The 21347-nt window shown below is 41.9% G+C and overlaps 1 protein-coding gene and 1 long non-coding RNA gene across 4 annotated transcripts in view; one reads left to right on the forward strand and one right to left on the reverse strand.

Annotated features, from left to right (window-relative positions):
• Window positions 1–21347, reverse strand: part of LOC119883486 — a 46005-nt gene that overhangs the window by 10342 nt on the left and 14316 nt on the right. The window lies entirely within an intron of this gene.
• On the forward strand, window positions 1037–21075 carry zbtb16b (zinc finger and BTB domain containing 16b). Of its 2 annotated transcripts, XM_038694141.1 has the most exons (8): window positions 1037–1197; window positions 2353–3624; window positions 6194–6291; window positions 8108–8215; window positions 8560–8646; window positions 16040–16210; window positions 17313–17480; window positions 18478–21075. In XM_038694141.1, exons 2-8 carry the CDS (start codon window positions 2447–2449, stop codon window positions 18705–18707), a joined length of 2040 nt encoding a protein of 679 aa, XP_038550069.1. In that variant the 5' UTR covers window positions 1037–1197; window positions 2353–2446; the 3' UTR covers window positions 18708–21075. The 2 variants fall into 2 exon arrangements, with proteins under 2 accessions (XP_038550069.1, XP_038550070.1); XM_038694142.1 differs by lacking the exon at window positions 8108–8215 and having other exon boundaries at window positions 1041–1197.

Here is a 21347-nt window from a genome sequence, read left to right on the forward strand (position 1 = left end):
ATGTGATTCTTGTCAGTGTGGAACATAAAATTTAAACTTTGTGCTGAGAAAAAACAATTACAGAAAAGTAGTTGAACAGTCAACAAATATTTGAAAAATGTTCAAGACTTAGGGGGAGGGGTGCATCGGGTGGACAAAAATTCTTGACCTCAGCTGACCACATAGTGTCTTAAAGCACTAGGTCACCAGGATGCCACAGCCTCAGTATTTCTAAAATCTAGTCTACGAGGCGGTCATCTAGCAATCATTTGTTGAAATGTCAAACGTTTAAAAATGGCTGCAGTAGGAGAATAAAAGTTGACTTTCAACATCTGGATACTCTCCGGTTAGACACAGGTTTGAGTTAAGTGATGTCTCTCTTGCTCCCTTCCCCCCTCTTGCTCAGCATTGTTTGCACACCAAAGAGACACTCCCACATTTTTGGTTGACTTAAAGAGTTTCTAAACATTTCCATTCCCTCTATTTTCTAGATAGATTTTGTGTCAGTACTAGCAGAAGAAATGTATACATTTGATCTTTAAAACTGAACCCACCTGTGAGATCATCCAGTGACTTTGTATCCAAATGAAGGTAAGCAAGGCAACTTATACACACATACTCAAGACTTGACAAGTTGGTCTTGAGGCAGACAACCTACACCAAGGAAGTTCCTCTCTTCCTATGTGATAAACATATAATGCGTCTTTTGCTTAAAGATTTGTATTTAGAAAAGATTTCTGTAATTGCTAAATATATGCACTTTTTACACATTGTTGCCATATTCTGCCATTACACTAATTAAATTTTTTTTGTTATTTCCAACACAAAGAGCAATTAACGCTACATAACATCATAGTGTAACATTATTGACACCAAGGTCTGTCACTTTAACTTGAAAGTCTTAATCTGACTATAATACCAAGATCTGGCTAACCAAATTTTAAATACCATAAAATCCCTGCGTTTATTTTTCTTCCTGGCTATTCCTGACAATAACACCCCAAGTTATAATCAAATCCTGTTATTTCAACACGTGGTAGTCAAGAGTTTTATTTTGAATGTTCTACTCGGAAGTCTTGATTTTCCCCTGCTGGTTTGACTGTCGTGGCTGGGTGATGATTTGCTTACTTGGAGCAGGACTGAGTTTGGAGCGGGTACTGTGAAATGTGTAACCATGATGTTGCCAGGATAATCAGCGGAGGACGTTAGGAGACAGAGGTAAGAACAACTGACAGCCGCCACTTTTATTATTTCTGATGATAATTTCAGACTGGTGATTCCGCTCCGATTTACTACTTTTCTGTCTCACACTCATTTTAACAATTAAGATTTTAAATAATGCCAGCGTTGTGGAGGATTGTTAGAATTTCGTTTCACAGCAGACGTGTGGAAGTTTGGCAGCAGTCTGATTTAGGATTTTACAAACTTGATTAAGCTCCGACTGTATCGAAAACTGTTCCGTTTACCGAAGGATCACTGGACTATTTTGGACCAATTGGGTCTTTTATTTTTCGGACAGGACGCGTTCCCTCACACCGTGCAGACAGTAAATAGAGAGTGCTAATTTATCGCAATGTGTTTGGATAATAAAGGTGGATTTGTGCGTCTGCACCTGATGCGCTCTGATGTTGCGGTTAGTTGGGGATGCAGCCTGTCAGCATCACTCGAGGTGCTGCTGAGTGGTCCGACAATACTAATCATCATACAGAGCCTTATCATCACTCACACTGTCATTTAGGTATTTAAATGTAGTGAAAAACACATGTATCCGTGCCAGGGCTGCGCTACATTTCCATGCTTTCATCAAGTGGATAGTTTTATAACTTATTTAGGGATTTTTAGCAGACTTAATTGTCTTTAACACATCTAATCACGAACGTGCGCAGCCTAAATGAACTAATCAGCCCTTCAAGGCGTTTGTTAATAGCAGGCCTACCTGTTGAGGGCATGGGTGTGTGTGTGTGTGTGTGTGCGCGCGCGCGCGGGTGTGTGTGCGCGCGCGCCGAGCTTGATAAATTAAACCGTCACCTCTCAGTATGCAGACGTTATTACAGCGACGTGACCGCTATCAGCGAGACCTCAGACTAATCACCTGCAATGGAAACTGTTGCTTTGCGCCTATCGACCTGTTGTCTGTCTTTGGTCCTTAATTAAAATAAACATGTGGGGTACATGAAATAAAAACCTCAGAATATATAAAATCTCAGAATATACTTGAGATAGCATATATATATATATATATATATATATATATATATAAAAAGCGATCACTGGATGAAAGCATCACTGGAGTATAATTAACTGGCTTTTACATCACATTGTAAGCCAGACAGGCACTAATGATCCTCTACCCTCCCACTCCTCCCAAAACAGACCTACAACCAGCTGAAGGCAAGTGAAGCAGGCAGGACAGTCACACCTCATGCGTGGGCTCAGCAAAGGTCCGAGTGGATAGGGTCTGACAAACATGGGTGTGCTCCAGCTCCACAATCCAACTCACCCCAGCACGCTTCTGCAGAGGGCCAATCAGATGCGCCTGACCGGCACCTTGTGTGATGTCATCATCACGGTAGACGGCCAGGAGTTCCCGGCGCACCGCACCGTCCTGGCTTGCACCAGCAAAATGTTTGAGATCTTGTTCCACCGCAGCAGCTTGCGCTACGCCCTGGACTTCCTGTCCCCCAAGACCTTCCAGCAGATCCTGGAGTACGCCTATACCGCCTCGCTCCAGGCCACGGCCGAGGATCTGGATGACCTGCTGTATGCCGCTGAGATCCTGGAGATCGAGTACCTGGAGGAGCAGTGCCTGAAGGTGCTGGAGACCATCCAGGCGGAGGAGAGCGAGGAGGTGGCGGTGAGGAATCACAGCTCTGGAGACCACAGTGACCACAGCCGGGCCAGGCACTGGAGGCACATGTTGATGTCCAAGAAGCATTCCATACAGGATGGACCCAACCGCACCACTCCCACTGCTCTACACCACCTGGCGCTGTACCACATGACGGAGAGGAGCTCTCCAGGTCCAGAGCCCGAGGCGGCTTCTGAATTGAGCCCCAAGCTGGACACAGAGGTTGACATGGAGAGTTCCCAGCAGCCCCAGTGTCGCAGTGCAGAGTTATCCCAGGCATCATCCCTGGATCCTGCCAGAAGTATAAAATCCGAGAGCATGCAGGTGGATGATGCCAACGGCTGCGAGGGCAGGTCCTCCAGCACCGGGGAGGGAAGCTGCATGTCAGACCAGCCTAGAGACGAGGGCCCAGGGACACCCCTGAGAGGCAGTGTGATCACCAGCGCTCGAGAGCTGCACACAGGCCCTGAAGATGGAGGACAAGTGGTGGGGAACTCTCTTGACTGTTTACCCGGGATCTCCGAGAAACATCTGGCCTCCATATACTCTGTGCCCTCCAACCACACAGGGGAGGGGATCCTGCCAGTGTCCGTTTCAGTGGCCCCGTCCCTGGGCATGCCGCTGGACCCAAGGGCCTACAGCGGCCTGCTGCACCAAGGCTTGCTGCACAGGGAGCTCCTCAGCAGGCTGGGCCAATTTGCAGCAGGGATGAGGCACGAGGGCCAGGCTCAAGGCCAGCAGTGTTGTGGCGAGTGTGGGCTTCAGCTGCACAGCAGGCAGGCCATGGAGCAGCACAGGTGATGTGTACAAAACATCCACAAACACAACATTTCTTTCACTCTCCTGCTGCATTACAGGATCTTTTAAATCTATTTTTAGTATCTTAAGTAATGGAAAATGAAACAATGAAAATTTGTATCCAGTCCGGGTGCAAAATATAATAATCACTTGTTAAAGCCCAAGGAAAGAGGGCATAGTTTTAGTCTCTTTGCTGAAAAACAACACTGCTACACTCACTGCGCAACATTTTTAATGACAAATGTGTTGTGTCTAATAAAAGATGTGCATGTGAGCTTGTGCGGTATGATGAATGTAAGCTTAAGTAGTTAATTATGCTGTTAGAAAAAGCATTGGACACATGTCTCTTGAATTGAATGGTTTCTTGGGCTTCAGGATTTTTTCACCCCCCATCATGTTAAAATACTAAGAGAATTAAAAGCTGGAAGGAGCAACAGCAAAAATGTTAATTTATTCTCAGGGACACCTGCACTAATGTCTTAACAGTGAGATGTTTCGGGAAGGTTTGAATCGGATCTTTGTGAGGGATTAGATATAAAGAGGCCTTGGTGTCACATAACGCTGTTATTTACAAAGCCTTATTTCCTAAATTCTGTTTGATTATTTGTGCAGAAGTGTGCCTCACACAACAGGCTGTCTCCCAGGCTATTTGATATGCATTCCTTTGCATCAGCAGAGAGGAGCCTCTCAGCAGGAACCGGGCTGGACGCTTCAGCTAGATGACGGATAACTTCTGCTTCACAACTCGCTCTGTTGTTTTTTGTTCATTTCTCCCTTATTTACAAGCTTGTCAGTTTAGATTTTCTCATCTTACACAAAAAGTTAAAGACTAGCTCAGTGACAACTCTCATTAATTTGACTGCAGATGTTTATAAGTATGCGTGCTGGCCAATGTTTGACTCATCACTAATCATTAGAAACAAGACAATCTGTGAGCCAAAAGTCCTAATATGCAGCTAAGCCATGATTAGGATCACAGTCTCTGCCCATCAGCGCCTGTGGCTGACATTTCAGCCTCGTGCCAATCCAGAGTTGTGTTGAAACCGCCCAGTGAAACAGAGCATCCTGTGGGATAGTTAGTGATGCGTGTTTCTTACTCATGGAGACAGGCGGATGTCCGCAGGTTGAAGGAGTTGCATTGGTGGCACTGCTTGAGGATGTAATAAAGTTGCTATAGGTCTGTAACCAGGTCACTGAGCACATACCTGGTCTGCAGGATTGACATTTTGTAGTGCTGTTAAAGAATTGTCTGAAAAACTACATAAATTTGTTTTTCAATTTTTTTTCAGTAGTCCCAGTAGAATAAAGCAGCATTATTATTATTAAAAATATAATAATATAATTTAATAATTAAATTATTAAAGCATGCAATACTATTATTATTATTATTATTATTATTATGGTGACAAAACCACAGTATTCTAGGTATATTCTGTGTGTTTGAAGACAACAAATGTTTTTAGTATTCTTAAATAAATCAACTTAAAATTAGTTATTGCCATTGTGTCCTTGGAATAAGAATTAAAGGAATTAAAATAATGCTTTTATATTTTTAAGGTATTTTGCCTTTTTAAATATGCTTTGGCATGTTTTATGTCTTTATAATAATAGAGAGGAGACGGGAAATGAAGAGAGTGAGGACGGGGAATAAAATGCAACAAATATTCCTGGCTGGACTCAAACTCACAACATTGGGAGCACCTTAAACCCCTCGTCCACCAGGATGCGTCACGTTTTTGCCTTTTATGAAATACTTAACAGCGGAGAGAAAAAAGAGAATGCATACACAGTCATATGGTTGAGTACCGGGCTGCTGGGCCATCAGGATACCCATAATCTAAAAGTCTCAATTAATGTTCATGTAAAATCATCTTCAAAAGTCAGTCAAATCTTCAAACTTACAACACAAAGCCAAAAAAATGGTAATGTTCCTGAGCTCCAAAAGGATTAAAATGTCAAAGTTGATTTCATGTGTGCTAAAATTCCGTCTCAGGATTCAGTGTGACCACAGAGTGTGTTTCTCTGCTGTTAGCGGGGTGATATAAGGATAACAGTACAGATGCCTTGCATGCTTGGATGTGTGTGTGATATGATATGATAGGTTTTGCTGCCGGCGGAGCTTCAGCGAATCATCTTCTTTTCATTGCAGTTACAGGAGAAGTGTGTGTGTGTATGTGTGCTCGCATGTTATGTTGTGGTGTGAGTGTGTGTGCATGTGCTTGGTGTGTGTGTGTGTGTGTGTGCGTGCCCACTGTCTTGCAATGCTGCCGGGTGGAGGCACGCGTATGTCTGCACTCTGAAATTAGCCAGATATCCTATTGTCTGTGTTCTTTTAGCATTCATGCGTTGTGATTCACAACTCCAAGGGCCTCTTACACTAATGATGTTGCATTCAGTGAGGGATTCTTGCCGGAATTAAAACATGCTCCTCTTGTTACGAGGACAATGATGCTTCTGGGTTTGGGAGACCTTACAGAAAAAAAGGCGCAGAAACGAGATACTTTTATTATCACAAGTGTGTTCTCGCTCTCTGTTAACACGCTCACATTAGTGTTTGTCTTTCCACAGGAGGCTGCACAACGAGGAGAAGGGCCATGGCTGTGAATACTGTGGCAAACACTTCCAGGACAGCATGCGGCTAAGGATGCACATGCTGTCTCACACAGGTACTTAGTAACTCTCACACTCTCATCTCAGAGTATTCAGTGCTTATGAAGCCTCTTGATAGTGCGGCCTTTCAAATGCACCTGTTCATACTACAACCCCGCCCCCCCTCCTCTTCCTTCTACCAGTTACTGCTGCGCTGAATACTTGGATCATGCTTTCTTTTCCATGCTTAGGTCTGTGTACCTCTCCCTCCCTTTCCTCTCTTCTCCTCTCTCTAGTCTCTCTCCCCGTTTGAATCGTTTCTGTGTTTTTTCGGAGACTTTGGCAGCTCGCCAGCTCTGCCCCTTCTGAGTGATGACATCATCAGCTGCCGGCAGGCCTGGGTGTTCTGCCAGTGTTCCGAAGCGTGTGTGATGGCTCGCTCGCAGATGTGTGTCCAGGAACACACTGTACCCAAATGCAGACTTAATCAGACCTGACTGCTCTCCCAGCTACTTTATCCAAAATAGAGAAAGAGGAGCAGCGGACCGGGGGGGGGGGGGGGATCAGGGACTAAAAATGAAACTAAAACAGAAACCTCAGTTGGAATATGTGTATAGACAAGGCGAGGTCCCTGTCCTCTCCGCCTGCTCTCTGAGGATTGTTCAGGAATGAAATACTGCTGACAGATGAGAGAGAATCTGCTTCTTTAAACTTCACCTGAGTCGTCCCTTTTTCTTCTTCTATAGCCTCTGCCTAACCCTAAACACGCATATTGTCTTGCATTACTCTCAGACCTCGCTCTTTGATTTTCAATTCACAGTGACATCTACAACATCGGCACCTTTCACCTAATTTGAATTTTTGCATAAACTCTCCCCCATCCCAATGTGTCAACCCATAATACTACAAAAATAAAAAAAAGAGATGTGGATCTCATTTCTTTGTCACTGTGTATTTCGGTATAGCAGCCTTAGATCCCGCTGGTTGCTAAGGAGCGAGTGCTCCACTGCTCTAATGGGCTGATTTGGTATTCAGCTCGATGCTGGCTCTTATTTTGGTATGCCAGACAAAGTGTTTTGATGGAGGACGATTGCAGCCGCGTCTGGAGACAGTTTGATGGTTTATGGATGAGAGCACACTCCGTGCCTTTGACTGCACAAGACAATGCACTATGTTCTCTTCTTCCCTTATCACACAATCTCACACAACACAACACACCACACTGGACAGCGTCACACAACATCAGGATCTACAACATTGCTCTAGTGTTACTACTATATAAGACTGCTCTCTACCAAGTTTTTATTTTTGTTCCGTGTCACAAAACGCACCGTTCCGAAACAGTAACAGTTTGTTTTCAAAAATTGTTGTTTTTAGAAATGAACAGATTGGGGCTTTTTGTTATTTGTGTGAAGCAATGGGAACAGTGGCACAGTGTCTGCGTATAGAGGCATCGTAAGAGTTGAAAGAGGACCACATTTAGGCTGTAGCGCTCAGAGTTCCCAAAGCTTGTGGGTGTTTTAATGAGTCATTTTAACTTCATTTAAAGCCAGCTGAGCAGAAAATAGATCAGTGAATGAGCCCTGGGCCAGTATGGATCTGCAACCGATTTACATCTCTGTGAGAGCCAACCCACATCCAAACAGCTGTGTGTGTGCAGCTGAGAGAGAGAGAATGTGTGCGTGCATATCTGTCCTATGTGTCTGTCTGTGCAGGTGTGAGGTGAGTGCAGAACAAGGATTGAACATTTCTGCAAGCGGTATGCATACTTGTCTTTTTCATGTCTTCATCAGAATAGACAAGGGCATTCCAAAGGTGAACTGGGAACTGTAGTTACAGTGTATGCGATGGGATTTGGGGTGTTGACTCTGAACTGTTTTTTTTTGATAAAAGGGATGTGCCGTAGGCGGGAAGCGTCTGCTGTAGAGAGAACACCCAGTCCTTCTGTGGCCTCTCAGGCAGACAGTCTGCTCACTGTTCAGAGACTGATAACAGGGCACGGTAAATAAAACTCTTCAGCTCGGCTCTTTTTTGTCAAGAAGAAGGGCCGTTGCACCCTGTCTGGTGCTTTTGTTTGTCCTGAGTTGTGTTTTTATGGCGCTTTCCTCTGCTCCATTGTACTCCGCACATTTGCTTCCTTGTGTTAACACCTGAAAAGCACAAGTGTGTGACAAGCGAGGCTCTTTGGTGACTTTTGAAATAGGACGCTTTTGTTCCTCCCTTGTTGCTTTTCCCACAGTTCTCTATAAATGCTAAATTAACTGACTTACTCTACAATTACAAACACACGTTTGTGTTTCCTGTCTGATCAAGATACCTTCTTATAAATTTGATTTTATCTACAGCTCCTGCAGAGGCGCTGGTGTGTGATCAGTGTGGAGCAACATTCTCCTCTGAGGATGCTCTGGAAGCCCACAGGCAAACACACACAGGTACTTTTACAAACATGTGCATGCACCAATACACCCACCCACCCACCCACAATACACACACAATACACACACAGTGTTTAACATGGACAGCATGCATTGAGCTGTCAAGTAAGCCGTGACTACGGGACTTGTGATCATGGGTCTAAACTTGCCTGTCATGCTGGCTGGGTTAAACTGTTCCTGTCATGATGCTCCATAATTTATCAACAGGGAGGTGGGAGGCCCTCTCATATATCACCCACTAATATCTCTTGGCATCCAGACCCACTGCATGCCACTTTGCCACCAGTAGCTTTACAGCAGCAGCATTACAGTTACACAGACATACTATCCTCACCTCCTGCCTGAGTGTGCCTGTGTTATTTACCTTACACTCGCACGCTCAACCAGATGAACACCTCTTGTTTTTTAATAATCTCAAATCAAGAACATGTTTGTATCACAACCTTTTCTTTCCCAGTGAATGTCTGGCGTCAACAATTGGCATCACAATGATTTAAACATTTTTAATGTTTTTTTTGTTTTGTTTTGGCTGCACAAACCTGGATGGTGATTTGTGAATTGCAATCTGGACTCTTAGAGGTTGAAACAACCTGCCTGGGGAGCTGATGTCGTTTTCATCTTTTAAATCAATTCTTAAAGCACACATTCCCAGACTTCTTTATTATCAGCAGCAAGCAAGCAAACTTTACCTATATGGCAAGTGTTTTATAGGAAGAGGAAAAGGGAGACAATAGACAGAGAAGACAATATATAACCTAATTAATAGAAACTATTTGTATTACTATTATCAATGTTGTAATTTATATAGTGCCAATTCACAACAGTTATCTCATAGCGCTTTTTATATAGAGCAGGTCTAGACCTTATTCTGTGATATTCTCAAGAGTGTAATTACTTTTGGTGTCACTTTAATATTAGATCAGCATTATAAAGGTTTTTTAAGTTGTCAATAACAACCTTAATAATGGTTAAGAAGTAATTAATTAATACTTTCTCTATCAACTTCAATTTGATCACCCTGAAGGGAAATGCACTCAGGTGAAACAAAACACACCGATATAATAAAACATAATGGAATACATAAAACAAATGTTAAATCTCAAAAAACTAACAATGCACATCAATGTATCAGTAATAATGCATAAAAAAGATAAAAAATATATAATGGAAATTTAATATTTCCCAGGTGGTGTTTGTTATATTTTTACCTTTTTTGCTTGTTGTATATTCTCTGACAATGTGGCTTGCTTTGTGTTTAATCAGGAAGGAACCTCCTATGAATTGTTTGACCCCTGACACCTTCTAATAGAAAGCTTAAAAAACCTGAGTAAATAAAAGCCTTGCAGGTTATAGTAGAGCTAAAACGATTAGTCAATCAATCAGCAAATATTTTGATAATCAATAACTGCTTCCAGCTTCTCAAATGTTAATATTTGCTGGATTTCTTGGCCTTCTACTATAATAAAATGAACATCTTTGGGTTTGTGGACTGTTTGTTGGACAAAACAAGCATTTTGAACACATCATCATTTTGTGATGGACACTTTTTACTATTGTCTGGCATTTTAGACAGCAAATGATTAATAAAGAAATGAATTGGTAGATCGCAAATGAAAAAAATTGTCGGCTAAAGTGGACAACCTATGACCCAGTTTTTCCCACTCCCCATGTCAGACAAACACCAACTAACATGATCAGTTAAATATGAACTCAACCTGGCGAGCTCTGTATTATAACAGCTCAATACTGATATTTAAAGCACTGAAACTAGTTTGTTGTCATTGATAACATTATTGACGACTTATAAAGACTTTTTAAGTACACCTTGTAGTGAAGTGGCACTTTACTCTTGAATATTATCCCATTTGCTCGAAGCGAGGTCGACTTAACAACACGCGTTTGACTCACACCTCTCCAACTTTGGGGGAAAAAAGCTGTTGTTGAGAGACGGTACATATGCCTGACAGTGTCTGAATCCACACCTTTTCTGCTACTGTCAGAGAAAGGTGATAACCCTCTCAGGAGCTTTGGCATGTAACTGTAACTCCAGGTGGCACACACAGTATGAATACTTAATGGATGTGGACATGGAGGGGTGTTAACGATGCCCAGAAGTTTCTACCCTCATCTCCCCAAGTTGTAAACATCCAGAGCTCAATTTCAGCTTGGCAGTGTATTCAGAGCAGGGTACAGGAGGGCATTACTCTCTCATTTTGTCATGATCTCAGCTTGGTCTGCTGTGACGCGTGACCCTTTTTACTCTCACAGCCTACACCGAATTGAGCTACAGGTAATTTAATCAGCTGTGTTGAGGTTATGTTGGGAAATCATGACATTGCTCCAACGCAATACAAAGATTTGCATTTAATAAATATTTAATATTTAATAAATATTACCTGGGGTCTTTCAGTGCCAACGGTGCAGCCTTGGCTTTAATTTGCCATGTGGCATAACCAGTGAGCCAAATGAGTTTCCTCTTAGCAGACTGACACTTGTCATACCTCAGCAGCTGCAACACTGCTTTCCACCTACTCTGGAGGGAAATACTACTTTTGGGGGACCTTACTTCAGAGCAATTTGGCAACACTAGCAACAGTGAAAGACTCTATAACCATTTTGATATGTCAGAGGTGAATGGCTGTGGGTTGCTGAAGTTAGAGATCAAAAGGGAGGAAGGGTTGTGGGGGCGGAGTGGACTGTGGGAAGGGAAGGGGGTAGGGGGGTATGTGAGGACTTCCTGAGGGCAAGGAAGGATTGCTGCTGGTGTTGGATGCCAGGACTGAGAGGAAAACAACATCATGTGCTGCTGTTTACTCCTCACCACAGCACTGTCATAGTCTCCTCTGACCTACTTGTCAGTGCCCAAAATAAAAGAATGGATCTGTCTCCGAATTGCTCTCACAACAAAGGGGTTTGTTTCATCAGAGTAAGTCAAGGCTCTGGGGCACCAAGCTTTCAATTTTGGAAAACCCAAGACTGTAGCTTATCTACAGCACGCACAGAAATCGACTGTATATGCTTCAAACCATGCTGGCTGGCCATTTTGCCACCTTGCCTTAAAGGCAAAGGCCACAAGAGTGCCACCTTTGTGTACGCACAGCAGCTGTACACATTACAGGCTGCTTCATCAAGTGAATAATATTACCTTCTGTCCGAGCACTAATTAACAGTCCTGTAGTCCATTCAGATACAGCCCGGGCATTATAATGCAGACCTCTTAATGCAAACCTTTTTATCTTGCATAATTGCGTGTCCATCATCATATTGCACCCTCTTGTTAATACCCAGTTATAATTCATACAAGCCTTAAATTGAATTGAACTGTGCTCTGTTTGGCCATTGTACCCCCAGAGTTTATTTTTGATGACTGACTGTCATGATAAGCCAAGTGGCGCTCTGTCATTTCTCGTAGAATAAAATATAGTACATAGAGAAAATATTGTAAACATTCTACGAAGCAAAGCGAATGAAACAGTGTGTGACCTCAATGAACCGGTCCATGGAATGGTGGTTAAACACGAGCAACGTATCTCTTGTTGCATTAATTATTAAGTCGGTTGTTCCTCACTCGGGTAGATTAGCAGTCTACTGATGAGCGCCCGGGGTTGTTTAAGGTACTGTAGTGTTTGTGTGTGTGCTTCTTGAGCTGCTACATCTACAAGGAGCGGTCTGCACAAATACATAGCATGAACGCGCATCATGTGAAGTCTAGCACATAATGTATCCTGCATGAGCATGTATGTTTAACTGGGTCAGTGAGACACCAGACAGTGAAGATACACTGCACAGAGCAGGGCCTTACGACATTGTTTTTAATGTCTGCATATTGCATACTCTAGCTGGTGGACATGATCAGCCACGATGTAATATTGTAAATTGTGAAATCTGTGAAATTCCTTCCTTTTAATAGCAGCAGCAGCAGCATCTGTTTAGCTTTGACTTGGCCCGCATTCACAATTTATCAAAACAAATACCTTAATAGATCAAATTATGCAACCATTTATTTAAATAATGCCAATTATTTGCTAAATTACCATTAGAATTAAATGTTTTATGTTCATGTATTTCAGCAAATATAAAAGACAAATAATTCACAAATCAATCAGTTTAATTGGTGGGCTCTGACACTAAAGTTGAGATTAACACAGAAGAGATGATACAGATTTGCGGTCGTCACTGAATACAATCTCTTGTTCAATTTGCAGTGGGTTTACTCCCAGATTCTCAGGGTGGGAAAACTTTTGTTTGCCGCTTGAAAAGAAACAGGCTGCGCTTATTTGTGAATGAAGGGATTAGCTTGAACACTTCACCCCAACAAGGACCATGATCCTATCTGGTTGCCTAGACACATGGTTTTGTTTCTTAGGCAGCGTGAGAGCGTGGCTGGCTCCCACCTCGGTTGGACTGAATAAGTGGCAGATGTATGAAGGCAGACCATGTTAAATCACATGAGCCTACACATGGTCTTACTGGAGATATGCTGAAATAACATACATAACAACCTCAAACCGTCCTGAAGCACCAACCTAATGCATTAGACAAGCAGCTCAGTCATATAATGCACACAGTAAATGTTTATATGTTCTGCATTATAGCAGAATTTCTTGAAAGTAAATCATTATTCCCACTGTTCAGGCTCCCTCCCACTAAACACAATGCTCAGTCAACTCTCTGGACTTTGAGGAATACCATTGATTACATGGTATTTAGCCCATTGAGGGCCAAGGGTCAGGGGTCATCCTGTGCCTTAAAGCCCAAATCCCAAGCCCATTGTCTGGTTAAGGGTGAGAAAGCAGGGGGCAATGACTGCCAACTTTAGGGCTTATTCTCTCAAAGAAGCTCCTCTGCACTTATTACCAAAGCTTACTGGAAAACTCTACAACTGCAAATCCTTTTTGTTTGAAAAGTTAACAGAGCGCAGCGAGGCGAAATGCCATCACGAACACATACAAACACTTCCTTGCCTCCGAAGGTTTTTGTTTACACTTCAAGATATTATTTGTTATTTTTATTTTCAGCGTCTGTTGCGCAGAATAAAACCGAAAACGACTGCTGAGCTGTTGTCACCGTGTGTCAACCTGAGATCAAGAGTGAGATTCTTGTGACAGAATATTTGTCATATTTTTTTACTCAAGTTTCAGTATTGTTGGTGACAGAAGGATCAGGATATACATCTGTAAGAGTCTGCCAGTGTGTCAGGGAGTAATGCTTTACCTCCATAAAGAAGCTGGGATGCTAAACAGACAGAACAGAACAAAGTATGCAGGCTGCACTGAAACGAGCATTTCCAATATATGATAGTTAATAAGACAGAGTGGAGAAAGGATGATTAAAGCAGCTCTGAAGTGTCTACAAGGTGGATAATAGGTTATTTAGTTGGTTGAGGGCTCTGCTCTGTCTGCAAACCTGGACACATTGGAACAGAAATCACTCCCCCTGCTGGCTGCAGCAAATATTACAAAATAAACTGGTTAAAGTGGATCAAGGCTCCACATCAGGGGTCACACAGAGACTGCATTTTGTGCTTCTTCAATGTCTTTAGCCATATTTAGATAGATCATTATCCAGACTCCACTGTTGCACAGTGCACAGTGATCTGGCTTTAGTTAGGTATGGCTCAGGCAGAAAGTGAAATTGTTAGACAGTGGATTTCCTGTATGGTCAGCGGATAAGGAGAGTGGGGAGGGTGCAGAGGCGTTGAGAATGGAGGGTCTTTTGTCTTCAACTAAAATATTGTGATCCGTGGGTGAGAAAGGGCCTTGGTCATTAGTCGACAGCATAAAGACAGGGACTGTAGGAGCTGCGTGAGGAGCCTATGACTAATGGGCTTGGTCAATGAGGGCCTGAACCTCATTGTGTGCCCTTTGTGCTAAAGTCCACAGGCTAAAGCCTCTGAACAGGTGCAGTTCATTCCACCGGATCGCCTCCCTGCAGGATTGTTAAAGATCAGGGAATGTCTTTCATCCTGTCTTCTTTCTGTTAATCATTACGAATGATCATTTCCATTAGTGCCGTTTTGGGTGGGGGAATTTCAAAAGTAGGTTAAAAAAAAAGAAGCACCATAATTTCAAAGAAGAGGCTTTGTGCTTCTATGCCAAATTGTACTTATCCGTGAAATGTGAAGTCTAAAAAAGCGTCTTTGTTTGAGTAAATTGTGATCCGTGGATTAGTAAACAATACGCAGTGAATGTTTTTGATTTATCCCTGAAAATGTGAATTTGCTTGATTTGTTTCTTTTTCTTTCTACGTTAAACAGGCATGTCTGTTAACTTGATAGAACCTAAAGCAAGTGTCTGACACTCTTCCCTCTTAGTATGAGTGTGCTGTATCCCTTTCCCTGCGTTAATTCCAATTTAATTGCCAGTTGCCTCAAGGCACTTCAATAACAGTAACAAATGATTTGATTTAGTGGACCTCATCAGACTGCATTTTAAATGCGACACAGCAACCCCACTTGAATTCCAATGAAGTGCTGGCACAGTCCTCTGTTTACTAATGATCCTCCGCTGGAGATGTCTGATTGAATCTGAGTCAGGAGCAATGGGACCTGCTAGCATTGTAAATGATCTGCAACCTGAGCAGACAGAGAAATAAGGACCTCATAATCTCACATTAAAGCCTCACTCTCCAGGACATGCACATTATGTCCAATGCAGCTGATTAACTAGTCCCTCAGTCTTACCACACATATGAATTTGCATCGATGTGAATGCCAGAATGGATTTGAGTGCTGGCATACACAGCCTGTAGATCAAGTGTTGACTGTATGACAGCCAATGGATCTTCTTCACATAGCCATTTTGACTTGAGCTACCCTGCCAGCGACTCCCTATCTGTATTCCTCTCCACACTCTGTGCAACAGGAAAGCAGCCCCAAAGAGATGCCAGGTCACACACAGGATTAAACTGGATTGTGTTTTTTCCTGCAGTCCTGCCTTTAATGGCTTGATATCACTACTTAACATTCTGCACAGAGCGCATAGTGTAGGCATCATTTAGGGTGGAGCTACTATCAGCCGCTCTTTGAGCACAGAGACAGAGGACTTCACAGGCTAGAGCAGACTCCTGATGGGGAATGAAGAGAATAATTACACATCTAACACACCAGGAAAGAGGCATTGATTGTGTGATTGGCATGCTGTGCATTGTGTGGGAAATTCTTAAAGAAAACAATGACTTTCATGGTTTAAAATAGAAAGTATAAAGACTCACAGTTGAAAGTGCCTCTGGGCTTTTAGGGGAGTTAGTTTAGGTAGAGGCACTTGCTCTTTGAAAGAAGCTTTTCCCTCAGAGGACTCGCACAAAGTTGAAGTGACCCAGTTTCCCCACTTAAGGCCCTGTCTGTGTATGGTACTGAAATAACTGTGTCTGTGTCTTGTGCGTTCTCCAGGGACTGACATGGCGGTGTTCTGTCTGCTGTGTGCAAAGCGCTTCCAGACCCAGAAGGCCCTGCAGCAGCACATGGAGGTCCATACAGGCATGCACAGCTACATCTGTAGCCACTGCGAGCGCCCCTTCCCCAGTCACACTACCCTCAAAAGACACTTGCGCTCGCACACGGGTAAGAGACGGATCATTTGCACCATCATCGCTGTCTATGGTGTTATCACCTGTCGTAAAACACAAGCATGTGGTGTCAAACACGTGCATATGTTGGCAAAGAGACCAAGGCGGCTGTATTTATTTTTGTATATGGGTTAATTTCCTTAGGTTACTGGCTTTAAGGTTTTAGTCAATTTGCATGCATCCTCTCCCACCCTCCTTTTTCCCTTCTCTGTAAGATGACTCACCTCTCTGATGACAGCACTGTACCGTTATGGCCGGTGCATATTTTGGGCAATTTCATCCTGTTTATATTTTGGTTTCTTAGACAGCCTTTGGGCTTCTGCAATTCACGGCTGTCAGTTCTAGTGTGGTTCACCCAAAATGATAGAGGAAACCCAAATAAATATTGAAGGAAAAGCAAATGGAAATGACTTGTCTGTGTGTTCTACCGAGGGTGAGTCTTAGTGCCGCAGGAGACGGAGAGATATTTACTGAAAAGATGTCCCCCTTTCTTCTTTTACCTTAAATAACACTCCCAACTGTCACAACGGCTTGATGTCTAGACAGGAGAAATACATAATTGATGTGAAGAGACAGAAGTGAAGGGAGTTTTGGCCATGGCAGCGTATCTTGTTTGTATGCCATTCTGCTTGGAAGTAACATTTTGTAAATGTCATCTGCTCCACAGTGGGGTGGGGGATTGGGGAGAATCGGCCTGTAATGAGGAGAGCAATGTATCCTCTGACTTGGCTGTTGCTGTGGACACTGAGATAATGAGGCACATAGGTCATTGGAGATGAGTCAAATCCTCAGCCTAGGAGAGAAATAGATTAACTACAGTATAGAGAACAGAGCAACACATGCCTGGAGGACTTTTATTAGCTATTAGTAGACAGCCAAGAGGAGTGGCCTCGTGGCATAACATTAGCAACGTCTGAAAGCACATTATTTCTCTGCTTGATATGCATGTGCAGAAGGGGCTCTGTGAATATTTGACCTATGCAGCTACATATGCGCCATACCATGTCATGCCCAAGATAGTTAGCCTTTAATGCAATCTCACACTAAAGGGCTGTGTTGGTGTTGTGGCTGCTGTGGTGACACGACTATGTTTACAGGCGATCACCCGTTTGAGTGTGAATTCTGCGGGAGCTGTTTCAGAGACGACGGCACGCTGAGGGGCCATAAACGCATCCACACAGGAGAGAAGCCTTATGAGTGCAACGGCTGTGGGAAGAGGTTCAGCCTCAAACACCAGCTAGAAACGCACTACCGTGTACATACAGGTGAGAGTTCAGAGACGAAAACACACTCTGATATAAAGGTGAGCAGGGTCTTCATGGTATTTTGGTGCTGCTAACAGGGGTAATTTTGTACCATTACTCAATATCTTTAAAATAAAAAAAAAGGTCAACACTGGTAATACTGTATTTTTTTTTTGTCAACCCACAAAACCCACAATGAACGGATCCAACTGACAAATATTGCCTATGCAGCCAAACTCGAATATAGCTTATTCCCCAAAACACATAAATAAGCCACACTGCACTACATGACATGTCCTTTTATTATGATGAACACTGTAATTTATTTTGACACATTCCCACATCCTGCTGCAGAAAAACTCACTAATATTATTAATATATTATTTTAATATATAGTATATTAATAACTTTACTCCTATTTCAGTAAAGTAAGCTAAAAACTACATTGAACAGCTGTTTTAGAAAATGACATCTATATTTTTGACCCATTTATAAAGATTCAACGTATTTACTTAGAACAAATTGGCTTGAGGCCGAGTGCCAGAGACAGGGTAGGGAAGTTAGAAAGACTCAGTTATACAAATAAATGTATGTTTTGGTCTTTTCATGGGACTGTTGACAATAAGAAATGTCTTTTATACTATTTGTAGCGTCCTACAAAACTAGATTATTTTTTATTAAAAAAGGTGCATAAAGGGCATTAAAATTTGTATTGAAATTGAGACCTCAAGTTTCAAGTTACATTTTACTGACAGCTATCTGATTCCTCGCTGAGGACAGAGAAAACTCTTGTCGTGTTTGCGGTGAATGATGCTGACTGGCCAATATCTAATATCAAACTGAAGGCAAACCGATATAGGTCTAATCCTTGAGCACAGATACTCACACCACGCACGCACGCGCACACACACAACCACAACAAGTACAGTGGACTCAAATAGAGGTGAATCCAGTTTCACCTGGCAGGCCCTCTGGCTCCGGCTCTACAAGGTTAATGCTGTTTTGTTGAATTTTTCAGGTGAGAAGCCATTCGAGTGTAAGCTGTGTCACCAACGGTCCAGAGACTACTCAGCTATGATCAAGCACCTGCGCACTCACAACGGAGCGTCTCCATACCAGTGCACCATCTGCCAGGACTTCTGCCCGAGCCTGGCCGCAATGCAGAAGCACATGAAGGGCCACAAACCGGAGGACGTGCCGGCAGACTGGAGGATAGAAAAGACTTACCTGTACGTCTGTTACGTCTGAGCAGGACTTGGACCCCACCCACAGTCTGACACACACACAATCACACAGAAATTGTCACTGTTGGGTCAAAACCTCGTAACTCCAGTGTTGCTGATTTTTCATGCAGAAAGATTACATGTTTCTCTATAGGTTGAAAAAAATGTGGACTCTTTTTAGAAAAACTGTGTCATGTGAAGTTGTCATTCTGGGAGATACAAGGTTTTTACATGACAACAGAGACCCGCTAGCACGAGTACAAATGTGTGTACCCTAGGGCTGTAACTAATGATTAGTTTCATTGTCAATTAGATTATTTTTACTTAAGTGATCGTTTAGTCTGAGAAATGTCAGGAAACATTTCAAATAACTAGTTTTGGTCGACTGACAGTCAAGTCCAAAGAGATTCAGTTTAGAATCAAATAAAACAGAGAAAAGTGGCAAATTGTCACATTTTGAGAAGCAGGAAACCATAAATATTGAGCATTTTTCCCGAAAAATGACTTAAACAATCAATTGAGTATCAACATTGTTGACAGTTAAGTTTCCTGACAACTTTTTGTTTCAGCCCTAGTGCACACAAACATACAAGGACACATTCTCTCTCCCTCACACACAGTTTTGATATTAACTGTATCTCTAATGGATCCACTGTAGTGAAAAATCAATGCCACAACGGCTGCGACTGCTGACCTGTGTGTGTAGCAGGAGCTTTTTGATTGATTGCTAAACCATCAGGCAACCTGAGACATCTTCAATGATTGTGCAGTAGATGTTGAAAATAATTCCACAAAGACTCGATTGGCTGAACTTTGCAACAGTTTCTCTCCTAAATTCCTTTGACTTCTCTGTTTGTTTGTTTTTTGTTTTTTTTGTTGGATTTTTATTTTGAAGTTGTTTATTTTCTGCATGTTTTACTTGAATGGCTGCCACGTTTTGACCTCATATGCTTGATCTCTTTAATTGCCTTGTCTTTCTTGCAGTGGGTGTTTTTGTTTCAAGGTAGCTGGCTTACAATTTGAGTTTCTCTTGCAATGTAATAGGTTGTACTATTTATATGTTGTTTATTTGTTACCAAATATGTGCTGGTTTTCATCACACAGTCGGTGTCTCTTGGGATGATTTCTAGTAGAGCGAGCTCTACCTCTACTGAATTTTCACCGTTTGTTTTGAACCTACTGCAAACTATTCATCAGTAGTTTTAATTTTGTAACAAATGCATCATAATTTAAAATGGTCAAACAGTGTAAAAAAAATGCAACAGCCTCAACATGGCTTTTACGTGTAGTTTTTTATCATGAACTATATATAGATGTCTTATAAAATCAACAAATCAGAATTTTCTAGGAGAAAATTGAAGAAAACATGAAGTTGAAGAAGTTTTTTTTTATTTTTACAAAACATGAAAAGAAAATTCTGACATTGAATCACTAGGAGCAGGTAATCGTCAGTTGTAGTGTAGCTGTAATGTACAAACTGTCATGGTATGTTATTCCCTTATGTGAGCCTAACACAGGCCTTATAGATTTAAACATGTTGTATTTTTGTATTACAGTAATTTGCTATCTGTTTACATTTGGTATGATTTGAAAAACATCTTAATGTGTGTGTTTTATAAGTCTCTGATTTGATTAAGATCCCTCCCTTGTGCCTCTTTTATAAGTAGAGCATTGATGTGCTTGAGTACATGGGTCTGTGCTATTGGTAGTTGTTTCTGGGTGTTTGTTTATTGTTACTTAATTAAAGATAGACTGCCATGTATCCACTCTGTCTGAACATTGAAACTGGAAGCAACATACTGTGATAGTGGCTGATAGTTTGAGACAAGTGTGTACTTTTACATCAGAATAGCTTGGAACTTGCATCAATTTGTTCCCTTCAAAGTGACAATGGACTGAGATCTTTGGATGAAAACAGTGTGTATAGCAAATCTTGGCATCTGTGGGCATTAATGCCTTCTTAAGTAGCCAGCAACACTCAGTGCCATGAAAACACACATTCACTGTATCTATTTTACATGAACATGCACTATAAATGGATTTCCTTGGTGGACCAAAAGAAATAGAGCACTTTTGTTTGAAAAGGGTTTTTTCTTTGATCTTTCTATGTTGTGATAATGCAGATGTCCTTTTATTTGATGTGTCCTAGAAGGATGTGATTAGCATTGTTTAGATTATGTCAATGTCTGTCTACCTCAGGGCCAGATCAAAGCTCGACCTGGTATCCAATCAGGGTTGTTCTTCTTGCCATGTGTGCAGTAAAATCCCTCTTCATTACAGCTTTGTAACACAGTGTGTGAAAGTGTTTTCTCAGTGTGGATTCAGGCACAACTCTGTATGCGTCGGTGTTCGGTGGCATGGTTAAAAAAAGAATAAAACAAGTTACTATTTTATGCATCTTGTCTCATTTGCCTGTATGGTTCCCAACCTTTTTTGTCTGTTGCATTCACTTGAATTGATTTTAAACTGGATGTTATTTAACATAACTGATAAAGTAAAAGTGGATATAGTTATATAACTATTCATTCATCACTTTTAAGTCTCTGTTTTAACGGTTTATCAATTTATTTCAGCTATCTATTTCATATGTTTATCTTTTAATCTTAGCTAATTATTCAGGCTTCCCTGCTCGCTTGCCAACTAGTTTTAATTGTTATTTTCTCAA

Source organism: Micropterus salmoides, unplaced genomic scaffold, assembly GCF_014851395.1.
Source record: "Micropterus salmoides isolate LMB-PRFRI ecotype aquatic unplaced genomic scaffold, ASM1485139v1 Ms_hic_scaffold_3, whole genome shotgun sequence".
In the NCBI taxonomy this organism is placed as follows: domain Eukaryota; kingdom Metazoa; phylum Chordata; class Actinopteri; order Centrarchiformes; family Centrarchidae; genus Micropterus; species Micropterus salmoides.